Genomic DNA, 13,684 nt, shown 5'->3' with positions numbered 1-13,684 from the left:
CAATACATGCTCAAAATCAAGCACAAAGAAAAGCACTTTCGCGCAGTGCACAAAAGCAAAATTAGTGCACCTGATGTAGTCCTTAACTGTAAGCCATGCAGTCTGCAGCGTTGGCATAACCAGTCACAACTTTAGCACAAAGAAGCATGCACACAGTGCAAAATGTGTAGACCTGAAGCACAGGACCATGCTGAATGCAGTGCACATAGAGGCAACAAACAAGTGCACACCCCTACCAATGCGGTGCACAAAAATGTAGCGCAAACATGTTTAGTACGAAATGCGTGCACATTCAGTACATAAACCTAATCAATGCAGTGCACAGATGATTTCCTAAGCAGTGCACGCCCCTATATTGAAAAAACTACTTAAGATAGAAAATACAAAGAAAACAATTGACCACCACAAGTGCATCCGGCCCCAGCCAGTCTCATAGTAGGTCTGTGCCCACCTTAGGCGAGCCGTTCTGAGCCACGATGCATGGGGCCGGGCGCACATGGGCCCACGGGTCAGAGAGCATAGAGCATCGAGCGCCGTGTATAAGCGCCCAAATAAGTAACCAGAGGAGTTCAATACGGCCACCTCGCCAGCGCTTATAAACAGGTCGGGCGCGCCTTCCGCGGGCGAGGTGGGACTAAACATTAGGCCGCACACAACGCATCGGGAACCAGCCATGCTCGCAGGCCGACTTGGGACCAATGCGTCTTCACTCCCCAAACACAGGCCCAATAAGGCCCACTAAGAAAAAACAATAACTTCAAAAAAATGGGCCCCTCAACCCCCCTACCCCTCCCGTACAGGGACTGCAGTAAGTACGGGCAAAAAATTGATGCAGTAAGCAGCACTAGAAAGATGCAGTGAATTTCGTTACATGAAGTGGTATGGTTTAGCAATCCAGTTCCGGATTACCTACATGAATAAATACACGGTATAGAACACAGAGAAAAACTCGTAAAATTGCGGAATAGATGGTACTTTATTCAGGGGCTGCAGCAAGGACACGCAAAAAATACTGTGAAGTAAGCACCTGTAGACAACATGCAGTTCTCTGTTGCACACGATGCAGTGCAGAACTCCAACCAATGTAGTTTCATTCTCACGCAGGATACATATAAACGTCACAAAATGCCCGTTCGCACAAAAAGTGGTGGTTAAAAAATTACTGATCAAAAATAAAAAAACCATGTTAAAAAACACCACGTTCGCATACAACCACCCAATCGGAGCGGTTCCATCAGCACAAGCCCACGATCACGGACGCAACACCAACCCACGGTCTGCACAAACCGCATCATCAGCGAGATCGTGCAGTTCATCTGATGCGACCATCCCACCCTGCGCCCTCCCCTTAAAATCAGACCACTGCCATAGGCCTTCTCATCCACAACAACACAAGTATCCATTGCGCTGCCACCAAATCGCTCAATCACATCCATCTCCACGCAAAACACCAAGCCCTACTACCGGCGATGGCGTTCGCCGACGAGTACAAGGCCATGGAGGCCCACGGCAACACCAAGTTGCATGTCATCCACACAAACGACAAGAAGCAGGTGGCGACCACCCTCACGCAGTACGAGCGTTACCTCAGCCTCCAGCGCCACAAGATCGTCGACATTGATCTCAAGTATAACAATGAGCCTGAAGCGACGCAAAAACCCGCCCTCTGCCAACTCTCCATCGGCAAGAAACACCCGGTGCTGCTCTTCCAACTGAGTGCCGCTGAAAGTTGCATCGTCTTCGACAACTTCCTCGCCGACCCCAGGTACACCTTTGCAGGCGTCTCCATCGACGGCGACAAACCAGGCTAGACCACATCAATCTGGAGGTCGCCAACTTCGTCGACATCCAGAAGGAGTGGAGGGTGCCCGAGGCAACTAAGGAGTTGGACTCCCTTGGAGACGTCTCCGGCATGCTCATCGACGACTACTACAACAACATGAAGAAGAAGATCACCGACGACGAGCACAAGCGCCGGGCCACCCTGCCTCTGTCCTTGAGGCACATCGAGTACACGACAAAGGATGCCTACGCAGCGTACGAGATATGGAACCGCATCACCCTCACCCAGGACGGGCTTCGCCATGCAAAGCTGGAGAAGGAGGAGCCCCACAAGAAGCACGCCAAGAGCAGCTGGGGATGGGGAGATGCTGACTGGTGAAGAAGAAGATGGTGCCGACCAAAGAGCCAACAATGCCAGCATCGTTTTGGAATTATCATCAAATTTGATTTATGTGTTTGCTTATGTATCGTTGGTTTGCTTGTGATCATTTGCTTTTGCTGAACTTGATTTGCTCGCCATGCAGAATCGCTTGTAATGATGTGAACTTTGATTATGTTAGATTGCTTTCTGTTGAAATTAGTTTGCTCATGATGAACTTGTCGTACAGAATGCCTGTGATAATTTGTTTTCTGTTGTTTGCTCATGTATCATTAGATTCGAGCAGTGCACAAAACGAAAATAAGATGCAGTGTGCAAATAGAACGCATGCAGTGCAAATTGTGTACCAATGCAGTACATACTCTGTCGAATCAAGTTTACACATACCCAACTAAGCAGTGAACGCCCCTAAATTTGAAAAAAGTACATAAGAGCAAAAACACAAAAAGAAAAAATGCGACCTGTATATGTAGTGCGGAAATATATGAACCTGCAGCACAGAAACATAATCAATGCAGTACGGGGTATGTTTACTAAGCAGTGCACTCCCCTACATTGGAAAAAAGATTACATAAGAGCAAAAACATGAAAATAAAAAATGAGAACTGTACATGTACTACGGAATGCGTGCGCATGTAGTACAAAACCCTGATCAATGCAATGCATGGATGATTTGCTAAGCAGTGCACGCTCCTACATTGAAAAAAATGTAGTGCGGAAATATATGAACCTGCAGCAGAGAAACATAATCAATGCAGTACAGGTATGTTTACTAAGCAGTGCATTCCCCTACATTGGGAAAAAGATTATATAAGAGCAAAAACATGAAAACAACAAATGAGACCTGAACATGTAGTACGAAATGCGTGCACATGTAGTACAGAACCCTGATCAATGTAGTGCAAGAGTGGTTTGATAACCAGTGCACGCCCCTACGTTGAAAAAAATACTTAAGATAGAAAATACAAAGAAAAAATTGACCACCACAAGTGCATCCGGCCCCAGCCAGTCTCGTAGTAGGTCTCCACCCATTGTAGGCGAGCCGTTCTGAGCCACAATGCATGGGGTCGGGCGCAGATGGGCCCACAGGTCAGAGAGCATAGCGGAGCGAGCGCCGTGTATAAGCCCCCAAATAAGTAACCAGAGGAGTTCGATACGGCTGCCTCGCCAGCGCTTATAAACAGGTCAGGCGCGCCTTCTGCGGGCGAGGTGGGACTAAACATTAGGCCGCACACAACGCACCAGGAACCAACCGTGCTCACAGGCCGACTTGGGCCCAATGCGTCTTCACTCCCCGAACACCGCCCAACAAGGCCAACTAAGAAAAAACAATAACTTCAAAATATAAAACATCAAATAAAAATGAGAAACATTTTTTAAATGAATAACAACAACAAAAGAAAATGTGTGTGGGCACTGCCAGAAACTACAGTTCATTATTAATAAATAAAACGCAGAAAGCCTGAAGTAAACGTACAAATGCAGTCCGCGACGCCTAACAATGCAGTTCTCCACGTGGAAGCACGAAGTATTCTTTTTTCTGAAATGCAGTTCTCCTTCTACTGAAATGTAGTATCGCTAAAATGAAGAATGCAGCCCTGTTAGTTGAGTAAAGCAGTTCGTTATAAAATAAATAACTGCATGAAAGAACTCCATCAAGAAACTAAATGTGCGTACATCTGTATCAATCCTAATCCGATATAATTCAGTGCACGAAGAATAAATTTCACTTCCATGCAGTAAACTACATGGACGTAAGCAGTTCTGTTCTGATAGCAAAGAAGTGCACTTAATAGGAAAATTCACCGAAAACACAATCATCACATTTTTTGACAGTTGCGTGCATACCTGAACAAGTCACGAAAAAAGAGGACACGGCATTCCAGATTTCCAACGCACTAACATAGCCTCCTCATAGCAGAACCTCTCTGTAGTTGCCACGTAACTAAAAACAGAGCCCCACCATGCTACCACCCCGCTCCACCTTTCCCACGTCCTGTCAAGGAGAGCACAGGAGAGCAGAGCAGAAAACACAACTGCTTCGTACCCCAAAAAACACCATTGCATCTTCTTCTCCACACTTCCTTTCACCAACCTCTTCTCTCCAGAACAAACACGAGAGAGCAGAGGAGAGTCATGGAGGATGCACCTCTTTACAAGCAGCCCCACAGGTACACCAGTGAGCTCCACGACATCGACCTCCACGACAACCACAAGCTCCACGTCATTTGCACAAGCAAGGGTGAAGACGTGGACAACATGCTGTCCACGCTCAGGAGGAAGCTCGGCGGAATGCCCGTCAAACTAGTCGGCGTCGATGTTGAGTACACGCACTACGTGAAGCCACAGCGGGCAGCAGTGCTCCAGCTATGCGTAGAAAAAGAATGTCTTGTCTACCACATGTCTGCAGCTAAAGACAGGTCAAAATAACTATCAATCTGTACCATTGATTGTCAATATTGATTTTAAATTTTCTTCACTGCAATCGCCCATATTTAAACTTTGGTTTTCATTTTTGAAAAGCATGGCATATGAATTCATTGACAGTTTTCATCTGGCTCCATGTATGTCACTCATGTGCTCAATTCTTGAATTATTTCATCTAGCAATACACGCAGTTTTATTTTGTTTTACCAAATACAAACTATTTGACTGAACAATAGAAAACTGCAACATTACTATACAAAACATGTATGAAATTCAGTTCAAGAATACAATCATGCACAAAACATGCATTGTTTATGCAATATTTTATCAGATTTGCTAGTTATGTTGAACAAAGTATTAGCAACTACTCAATGTAACAAATTCAGATATTCATATTGCAGTTTAGTTTCAGACAAAACAAAAAACATTGGTACTCCTAAGAAAATAAACTATATTCACTCTATACAAACATCTTGCAGGCCAATGGAACTAGACAAATTCCTCGTGGATGGTGAGTACACCTTCGTCGGATTCGCCATTGAAGGGGACAAAAGCAAGCTGAAGCTATCTGGTTTGGAGATCAACTCCGACAACTACATTGATATTCAGGTGGAATGGAGAGGCCCATACAATAAAAAGAAGTTTGACTCTTTAGCTGATGTTGCCGGCAGGATGATAGACAAATTCACTACCATGACATGAAGAAAAAAATTAACCGCAAGGAGGACCATACTCTGTGAGGATTTTGCCCACTGCCAGAAAAGCTTATCAAGTATGCAGCAATAGATGCATTCGCAACATATGAGTCATGGAGAATTATCTACGATGTCATCATGGGACTGGACAGGGCAAAAAGAGACAAAGAAGCAAAGCAGAAGAAGAACAAGGCTGTAATCCAATACAGCAACTAGAAATAATTCAGGGCTATGTTTTAGTTTCACTTTACTTTAGTCGTTGTGTTGTTCTCTGTTTCATGTATGCAAGCTTTTGATTATGTCCATTACTTCGTATCAAACATTTCTTCTGTAAAAACAATGTTGTTTTAGAATTATCATTAAATTTTATTTCTGTTATTTGCTTATTTGTCACAGTTTGCTTCTGATCAATTGCTTTCGCTGAAATTAGTTTGTGTTAGAACAAATATCCAGAAAACTTTGAAAAAATTAATGTGTGATACCAAAATGTGAATACAGTTCACATAAAAAATATAACGCAGTTCATAGAGTGTATACATGAAGTGCAGTACATGCACAAATGCAGAACAAAGGGGCTGCAGCAACTTCCGTTCAGTGCACAACATACAGACTTGGTACACGTAGTGCAGTACTCAACGTTGGTGTAAGCATTACAAATGACATCATTTGTACTACCACGAAATATATATACTCCAAAAGAAAAAAATGCTTCAGATAAGGAAAAAATTGACCACCCAGCTACAACAAGGCCCCAGCCAGTCCCGTAATAGGTCTCTAAAAAATGCGTGCAGTTCTCCAAAGTCTTACAAGGAAGTTCACTATATGTGTGCATGAAGTGCGGTACATGCTCAAAATGAACCACAAGAGAAGCACTTTCATGCAGTGCACAACATAGAATTAGTGCACCTGATGCAGTACTTAAATGTAAGTCATGTAGTCCGCAGCGTTAGCATAACCAGTCACAACTTTGGCACAAAGAAGGATGCACGCAGTGCAAAATGTGTACACGTGCAGCACATGACTATGACGAATCCAGTGCACATAGAAGCAACAAAGAAGTGCACACCCATACACTAGAAAAAATGATACGTGAGAGGGAAAAACAATAAAGAAATATGCTACCCATGAAGTGCACAAAAATGTAGCGCAAACATGTGTAGTACGCAACCCCAGAGCCACACCCCTAAGATAGACAGGGAGGCGACAGGGTGTGACGGACTCCCTTGCGCATGCGGCGCCGCGACACGCTGCGTCGCCGCCTGCTCCGGCTCGTTCCAGGCTCGACCTCGCAGGGGGGTGGGAAGGGGGGTCACGACCCCCTCCCACCCCCCTGCTCGGCCTCGCGCTAACGCACGCAGTGCGCTTGGTTGACAGGCGCAGTGAGGACATTCTGTTTTTCCAACAAATAGGACGCATGCAACTCCAGAGCCACACTCCCCTAAGATAGGCAGGGAGATGACGGGGTGTGATGGACTCGCCTGCGCATGTGGCGCCGCGACACGCAGCGTCGCCGCCTACTCCAGCTCGTTCTAGGCTCGGCCTCGCAGGGGGGTGGGGAGGGGGGTCACAACCCCCCCCTCCCACCCCCTCCTCGGCCTCGCGCTAAGACGAACAGTGCGCTTGGTTGACAGGCGCAGTGCGGACATTCTGTTTTTCAACAAATAGGACGCACGCAACCCCAGAGCCACACCCCTAAGGTAGACAGGGAGGCGACGGGGTGTGACGGACTCGCCTGCGCATGCGGCGACGCGGCACGTCGCGTCGCCGCCTGCTCCGGCTCATTCCAGGCTCGGCCTCGCACGGCGGGTGGGGAGGGGGTCACGACCCCCTCCCACCCCCCTGATCGGCCTCACGCTAACGCACGCAGTGCGTTTGGTTGATAGGCACAGTGTGTACATTCTGTTTTTCCAACAAATAGGACACACACAACCCCACAGCCACACTCCCCTAAGATAGACAGGGAGGCGACGGGGTGTGACGGACTCGCCTACGCATGCGGCGCCGCGGCACACTGCGTCGCCGCCTGCTTCGGCTCGTTCCAGGCTCGGCCTTGCAGGGGGGGTCATGACCCCCCTCCCACCCCCCCCCCCCCATGCTCGGCCTCGTGCTAAGGCACGCAGTGCGCTTGGTTGACAGGCGCAGTGCGGACATTCGGTTTTTCCAACAAATAGAACGCACGCAACCCCAGAGCCACACTCCCCTAAGATAGACAGGGAGGCGGCGGGGTGTGACGGACTCGCCTGTGCATGCGGCGCCGTGGCATGCCGCATCGCCACCTGCTCCGGTTTGTTCCAGGCTCGGTCTCGTAGGAGGGTGGGGAGGGGGGTCACGACCCCCCACCTCCCACCCCCTGCTCGGCCTTGCGCTAACGCATGCAGTGCGCTTGGTTGACTGGCGCAGTGTCTGTTTTTCCAAAAAATAGGATGCACGCAACCCCCGAGCCACACCCCTAAGATAGACAGGGGGGCGACTGGGTGTGACGGACTCGCCTGCGCATGCGGCGCTGCGGCATGCCACGTCGCCGCCTGCTCCGGCTCGTTCCAGGCTCGGCCTCGCAGGAGGCTGGGGAGGCGGGGTCACGACCCCCCTCCCACCCCCTGCTCGGCGTCGCGCTAACGCACGTAGTGCGCTTGGTTGATAGGCGCAGGGCAGACATTCTGTTTTTCCAACAAATAGGACGCACGCAACCCTAGAGCCACACTCCCGTAAGATAGACAGGGAGGCGACGGGGTGTGACGGACTCGCCTGCGCATGCGGCGTCGCGGCACGCCGCGTCGCCGCCTGCTCCGGCTCGTTCCAGGCTCGGCCTCGCAGGGGGTGGGGTGGGGGATCACGACCCCCTCCCACCCCCTGCTCGGCCTCGCACTAATGCACGCAGTGCAGATATTTTGTTTTTCCAACAAATAGGACGCACACAACCCCAGAGCCACACTCCCCTAAGATAGACAGGGAGGCGACGGGGTGTGACGGACTCGCCTGCGCATGCGGCGCCACGGTACGCCGCATCGCCGCCTGCTCCGAGTCGTTCCAGGCTCGGCCTCATAGGGGGGTGGGGAGGGGGGTCACGACCCCCTCCCACCCCCTGCTCGGCCTCGCGCTAACGCACGCAGTGCGCTTGGTTGACAGGCGCACTGTGGACATTCTGTGTTTCCAACAAATAGGACGCACGCAACCCCAGAGCCACACCCAAAGATAGACAGGGAGGAGACGGGGTGTGACGGACTCGCGTGCGCATACGTCGCCGCCTGTTCCGGCTCGTTCCAGGCTCGGCCTCGCAAGGGGGGTGGGGAGAGGGGTCACGACCCCCCTCCCACCCCCTGCTCGGCCTCGCGCTAACGCATACAGTGCACTTGTTTGAGAGGCGCAGTGCGGACATTCTGTTTTTCCAACAACAGGACGCACGCAACCCCAGAGCCACACCCCTAAGATAGACAGGGAGGCGACGGGGTGTGACAGACTCGCCTGCGCATGCGGCGCCGCGGCACGTCGCGTCGACGCCTGCTCCGGCTCATTCCAGGCTCGGCCTCGCACGGGGGGTGGGGAGGGGGTCACGACCCCCTCCCACCCCCCTGCTCGGCCTCACGCTAACGCACGCAGTGCGCTTGGTTGATAGGAACAGTGTGTACATTCTATTTTTCCAACAAATAGGACACACGCAACCCCACAGCCACACTCACCTAAGATAGACAGGGAGGCGACGGGGTGTGACGGACTTGCCTACGCATGCGGCGCCGCGGCACGCTGTGTCGCCGCCTGCTTCGGCTCGTTCCAGGCTCGGCCTTGCATGGGGGGTCATGACCCCCCTCCCACCCCCCCGCTCGGCCTCGTGCTAAGGCACGCAGTGCGCTTGGTTGACAGGCGCAGTGCGGACATTCGGTTTTTCCAACAAATAGGACGCACGCAACCCCAGAGCCACACTCCCCTAAGATAGACAGGGAGGCGACGGGGTGTGACGGACTCGCCTGTGCATGCGGCGCCGTGGCACGCCACGTCGCCACCTGCTCCGGTTTGTTCCAGGCTCGGCCTCGTAGGAGGGTGGGGAGGGGGGTCTCGACCCCCCCTCCCACCCCCTGCTCGGCCTTGCGCTAACGCACGCAGTGCGCTTGGTTGACTGGTGCAGTGCGGACATTCTGTTTTTCCAAAAAATAGGATGCACGCAACCCCCGAGCCACACCCCTAAGATAGACAGGGAGGCGACTGGGTGTGACGGACTCGCCTGCGCCTGCGGCCCTACGGCATGCCACGTCGCCGCCTGCTCCGGCTCGTTCCAGGCTCGGCCTCGCAGGAGGCTGGGGAGGCGGGGTCACGACCCCCCTCCCACCCCCTGCTCGGCGTCGTGCTAACGCACGTAGTGCACTTGGTTGATAGGCGCAGTGCAGACATTCTATTTTTCCAACAAATAGGACGCACGCAACCCCAGAGCCACACTCCCGTAAGATAGACAGGGAGGCGACGGGGTGTGATGGACTCGCCTGCGCATGCGGCGTCGCGGCACGCCGCGTCGCCGCCTGCTCCGGCTCGTTCCAGGCTCGGCCTCGCAGGGGGTGGCGTGGGGGATCACGACCCCCTCCCACCCCCTGCTCGGCCTCGCACTAATGCACGCAGTGCAGATATTTTGTTTTTCCAACAAATAGGACGCACACAACCCCAGAGCCACACTCCCCTAAGATAGACAGGGAGGTGACGGGGTGTGACGGACTCGCCTACGCATGCGGCGCCGCGGCACGCTGCGTCGCCGCCTGCTTCGGCTCGTTCCAGGCTCGGCCTTGCAGGGGGGGTCATGACCCCCCTCCCACCCCGCCCCCCCGCTCGGCCTCGTGCTAAGGCACGCAGTGCGCTTGGTTGACAGGCGCAGTGCGGACGTTCATTTTTTCCAACAAATAGAACGCACGCAACCCCAGAGCCACACTCCCCTAAGATAGACAAGGAGGCGACGGGGTGTGACGGACTCGCCTGTGCATGCGGCGCCGCGGCACGCCGCGTCGCCGCCTGCTCCGGCTTGTTCCAGGCTCGGCCTCGTAGGAGGGTGGGGAGGGGGGTCACAACCCCCCCTCCCACCCCCTGCCCGGCCTCGCGCTGACGCACGCAGTGCGCTTGGTTGACTGGCGCAGTGCGGACATTCTGTTTTTCCAAAAAATAGGATGCACGCAACCCCCGAGCCACACCCCTAAGATAGACAGGGAATCGACTGGGTGTGACGGACTCGCCTGCGCATGCGGTGCTGCGGCAGGCCACGTCGCCGCCTGCTCCGGCTCGTTCCAGGCTCGGCCTCGCAGGAGGCTGGGGAGGCGGGGTCACGACCCCCTCCCACCCCCTGCTCGGCGTCGCGCTAACGCACGTAGTGCGCTTGGTTGATAGGCGCAGGGCATACATTCTGTTTTTCCAACAAATAGGACACACGCAACCCCAGAGCCACACTCCTGTAAGATAGACAGGGAAGCGACGGGGTGTGACGGACTCGCCTGCGCATGCGGCGTCGTGGCACGCCGCGTCGCCGCTTGCTCTAGCTCGTTCCAGGCTCGGCCTCACAGGGGGTGGGGTGGGGGATCACGACCCCCTCCCACCCCGTGCTCGGCCTCCCACTAATGTACACAGTGCAGATATTTTGTTTTTCCAACAAATAGGACGCACACAACCCCAGAGCCACACTCCCCTAAGATAGACAGGGAGGCGACGGGGTGTGACGGACTCGCCTGCGCATGCGGCGCCGCAGTACGCCGCATCGCCGCCTGCTCCGAGTCGTTCCAGGCTCGGCCTCATAGGGGGGTGGGGAGGGGGGTCACGACCCCCCTCCCACCCCCTGCTCGGCCTCGCGCTAACGCACGCAGTGCGCTTGATTGACAGGCGCACTGTGGACATTCTGTGTTTCCAACAAATAGGACGCACGCAACCCAAGAGCCACACCCAAAGATAGACAGGGAGGAGACGGGGTGTGACAGACTCGCGTGCGCATGCGTCGCCGCCTGCTCCGGCTCGTTCCAGGCTCGGCCTCGCAAGGGGGGTGGGGAGGGGGGTCACGACCCCCCTCCCACCCCCCTGCTCGGCCTCGCGCTAACGCATACAGTGCACTTGTTTGAGAGGCGCAGTGCGGACATTCTGTTTTTCCAACAAAAGGACGCATGCAACCCCAGAGCCACACCCCTAAGATAGACAGGGAGGCGACGGGGTGTGACGGATTCGCCTGCGCATGCGGCGCCGCGGCACGTCGCGTCGCCGCCTGCTCCGGCTCATTCCAGGCTCGGCCTCGCACGGGGGGTGGGGAGGGGGTCACGACCCCCTCCCACCCCCCTGCTCGGCCTCACGCTAACGCATGTAGTGCGCTTGGTTGATAGGCACAGTGTGTACATTCTATTTTTCCAACAAATAGGACACACGCAACCCCACAGCCACACTCCCCTAAGATAGACAGGGAGGCGACGGGGTGTGACGGACTCGCCTACGCATGCGGCGCCGCGGCACGCTGCGTCGCCGCCTGCTTCGGCTCGTTCCAGGCTCGGCCTTGCAGGGGGGTCATGACCACCCTCCCACCCCCCCCCGCTCGGCCTCGTGCTAAGGCACGCAGTGCGCTTGGTTGACAGGCCCAGTGCGGACATTCGGTTTTTCCAACAAATAGGACGCACGCAACCCCAGAGCCACACTCCCCTAAGATAGATAGGGAGGTGACGGGGTGTGACGGACTCGCCTGTGCATGCGGCGCCGCGGCACGCCGCGTCGCCACCTCCTCCGGCTTGTTCCAGGCTCGGCCTCGTAGGAGGTTGGGGAGGGGGGTCACGACCCCCCCTCCCACCCCCTGCTCGGCCTCGCGCTAACGCACGCAGTGCGCTTTGTTGACTGGCGCAGTGCGGACATTCTGTTTTTCCCAAAAATAGGATGCACGCAACCCCCGAGCCACACCCCTAAGATAGACAGGGAGGCGACTGGGTGTGACGGACTCGCCTGCGCATGCGGCGCTGCGGCATGCCACGTCGCCGCCTGCTCCGGCTCGTTCCAGGCTCGGCCTCGCAGGAGGCTGGGGAGGCGGGGTCACGACCCCCCTCCCACCCCCTGCTCGGCGTCGCGCTAACGCACGTAGTGCGCTTGGTTGATAGGCACAGTGCAGACATTCTGTTTTTCCAACAAATAGGACGCACGCAACCCCAGAGCCATACTCCCGTAAGATAGACAGGGAGGCGACGGGCTGTGACGGACTCGCCTGCGCATGCGGCTTCGCGGCACGCCGCGTCGCCGCCTGCTCCGGCTCGTTCCAGGCTCGGCCTCGCAGGGGGTGGGGTGGGGGATCACGACCCCCTCCCACCCCCTGCTCGGCCTCGCACTAATGCACGCAGTGCATATATTTTGTTTTTCCAACAAATAGGACGCACCCAACCCCAGAGCCACACTCCCCTAAGATAGACAGGGAGGCGACGGGGTGTGACGGACTCGCCTGCACATGCGGCGCCGCGGTACGCCGCATCGCCGCCTGCTCCGGGTCGTTCCAGGCTCGGCCTCATAGGGGGGTGGGAGGGGGGTCTGCTCGGCCTCGCGCTAACGCACGCAGTGCGCTTGGTTGACAAGCGCACTGTGGACATTCTGTGTTTCCAACAAATAGGACGCACGCAACCCCAGAGCCACACCCAAAGATAGACAGGGAGGAGACGGGGTGTGACGGACTCGCGTGCGCATGCGTCGCCGCCTGCTCCGGCTCGTTCCAGGCTCGGCCTCGCAAGGGGGGTGGGGAGGGGGGTCACGACCCCCCCCCCTTCCACCCCCCTGCTCGGCCTCGCGCCAACGCATACAGTGCACTTGTTTGAGAGGCGCAGTGCAGACATTCTGTTTTTCCAACAATAGGACGCACGAACCCCAGAGCCACACCCCTAAGACAGACAGGGAGGCGACGGGGTGTGACGGACTCGCCTGCGCATGCGGCGCCGCGGCATGCCGCATCTCTGCCTGCTCCGTCTCGTTCCAGGCTCGGCCTCTCAGGGGGTGGGGAGGGGGTCACGACCCCCCTCCCACCCCCTGCTCGGCCTCGTGCTAACGTCCGCAGTGCGCTTGGTTGACAGGCGCAGTGCAGACATTCTGTTTTTCTAACAAATAGGACGCACGCAACCCCAGAGCCACACCCCTAAGATAGACAGAGAGGCGACGGGGTGTGACGGACTCGGTTGCGCATGCGGCGCCGTGGCACGCCGCGTCACCGCCTGCTCCAGCTCGTTCCAGGCTCGGCCTCGCAGGGGGGCTGGGGAGGGCGGTCCCGACTCCCACCCCCATGCTCGGCCTTACGCTAACGCACGCAGTGCGCTTGGTTGACAGGCGCAGTGCGGACATTTTTTTTCCAACAAATAGGACACACGCAACCCCAGAGCCACACCCCTAAGATAGACAGGGAGGCGACGGGGTGTGACGGACTCGGCTGCGCATG

General features: G+C 55.3%; 1 protein-coding gene and 1 pseudogene across 1 annotated transcript; both read left to right on the top strand.

The window, feature by feature from the left end:
* The first annotated feature begins 1,469 nt into the window (after window positions 1–1,469).
* Window positions 1,470–2,161, top strand: LOC147980599 (uncharacterized; annotated as a pseudogene).
* A 2,136-nt stretch (window positions 2,162–4,297) lies between these two features.
* On the top strand, window positions 4,298–5,290 carry LOC147980598 (uncharacterized). Its single transcript, XM_087515677.1, has 2 exons — window positions 4,298–4,581; window positions 5,068–5,290. The coding sequence occupies exons 1-2, from the start codon at window positions 4,298–4,300 to the stop codon at window positions 5,288–5,290; spliced, it is 507 nt and encodes a 168-aa protein (XP_087371803.1).
* The last annotated feature ends 8,394 nt before the right edge of the window (window positions 5,291–13,684 follow it).

Source organism: Triticum urartu, chromosome 3A, assembly GCF_056163025.1.
Source record: "Triticum urartu cultivar PI428250 chromosome 3A, HENAU_Tu73, whole genome shotgun sequence".
NCBI classification, from domain to species: domain Eukaryota; kingdom Viridiplantae; phylum Streptophyta; class Magnoliopsida; order Poales; family Poaceae; genus Triticum; species Triticum urartu.
This window is presented reverse-complemented; position numbering and strand designations above follow the sequence as displayed.

What these genes read in the sequence shown, in the direction of transcription:
- LOC147980598 (XM_087515677.1), top strand. Translation starts at nt 4,298, where the DNA reads ATGGAGGATGCACCTCTTTACAAGCAGCCCCACAGGTACACCAGTGAG. An exon ending in ATGTCTGCAGCTAAAGACAG is followed by an intron (nt 4,582 to 5,067) that starts GTCAAAATAACT and finishes AACATCTTGCAG; the next exon opens with GCCAATGGAACTAGACAAAT.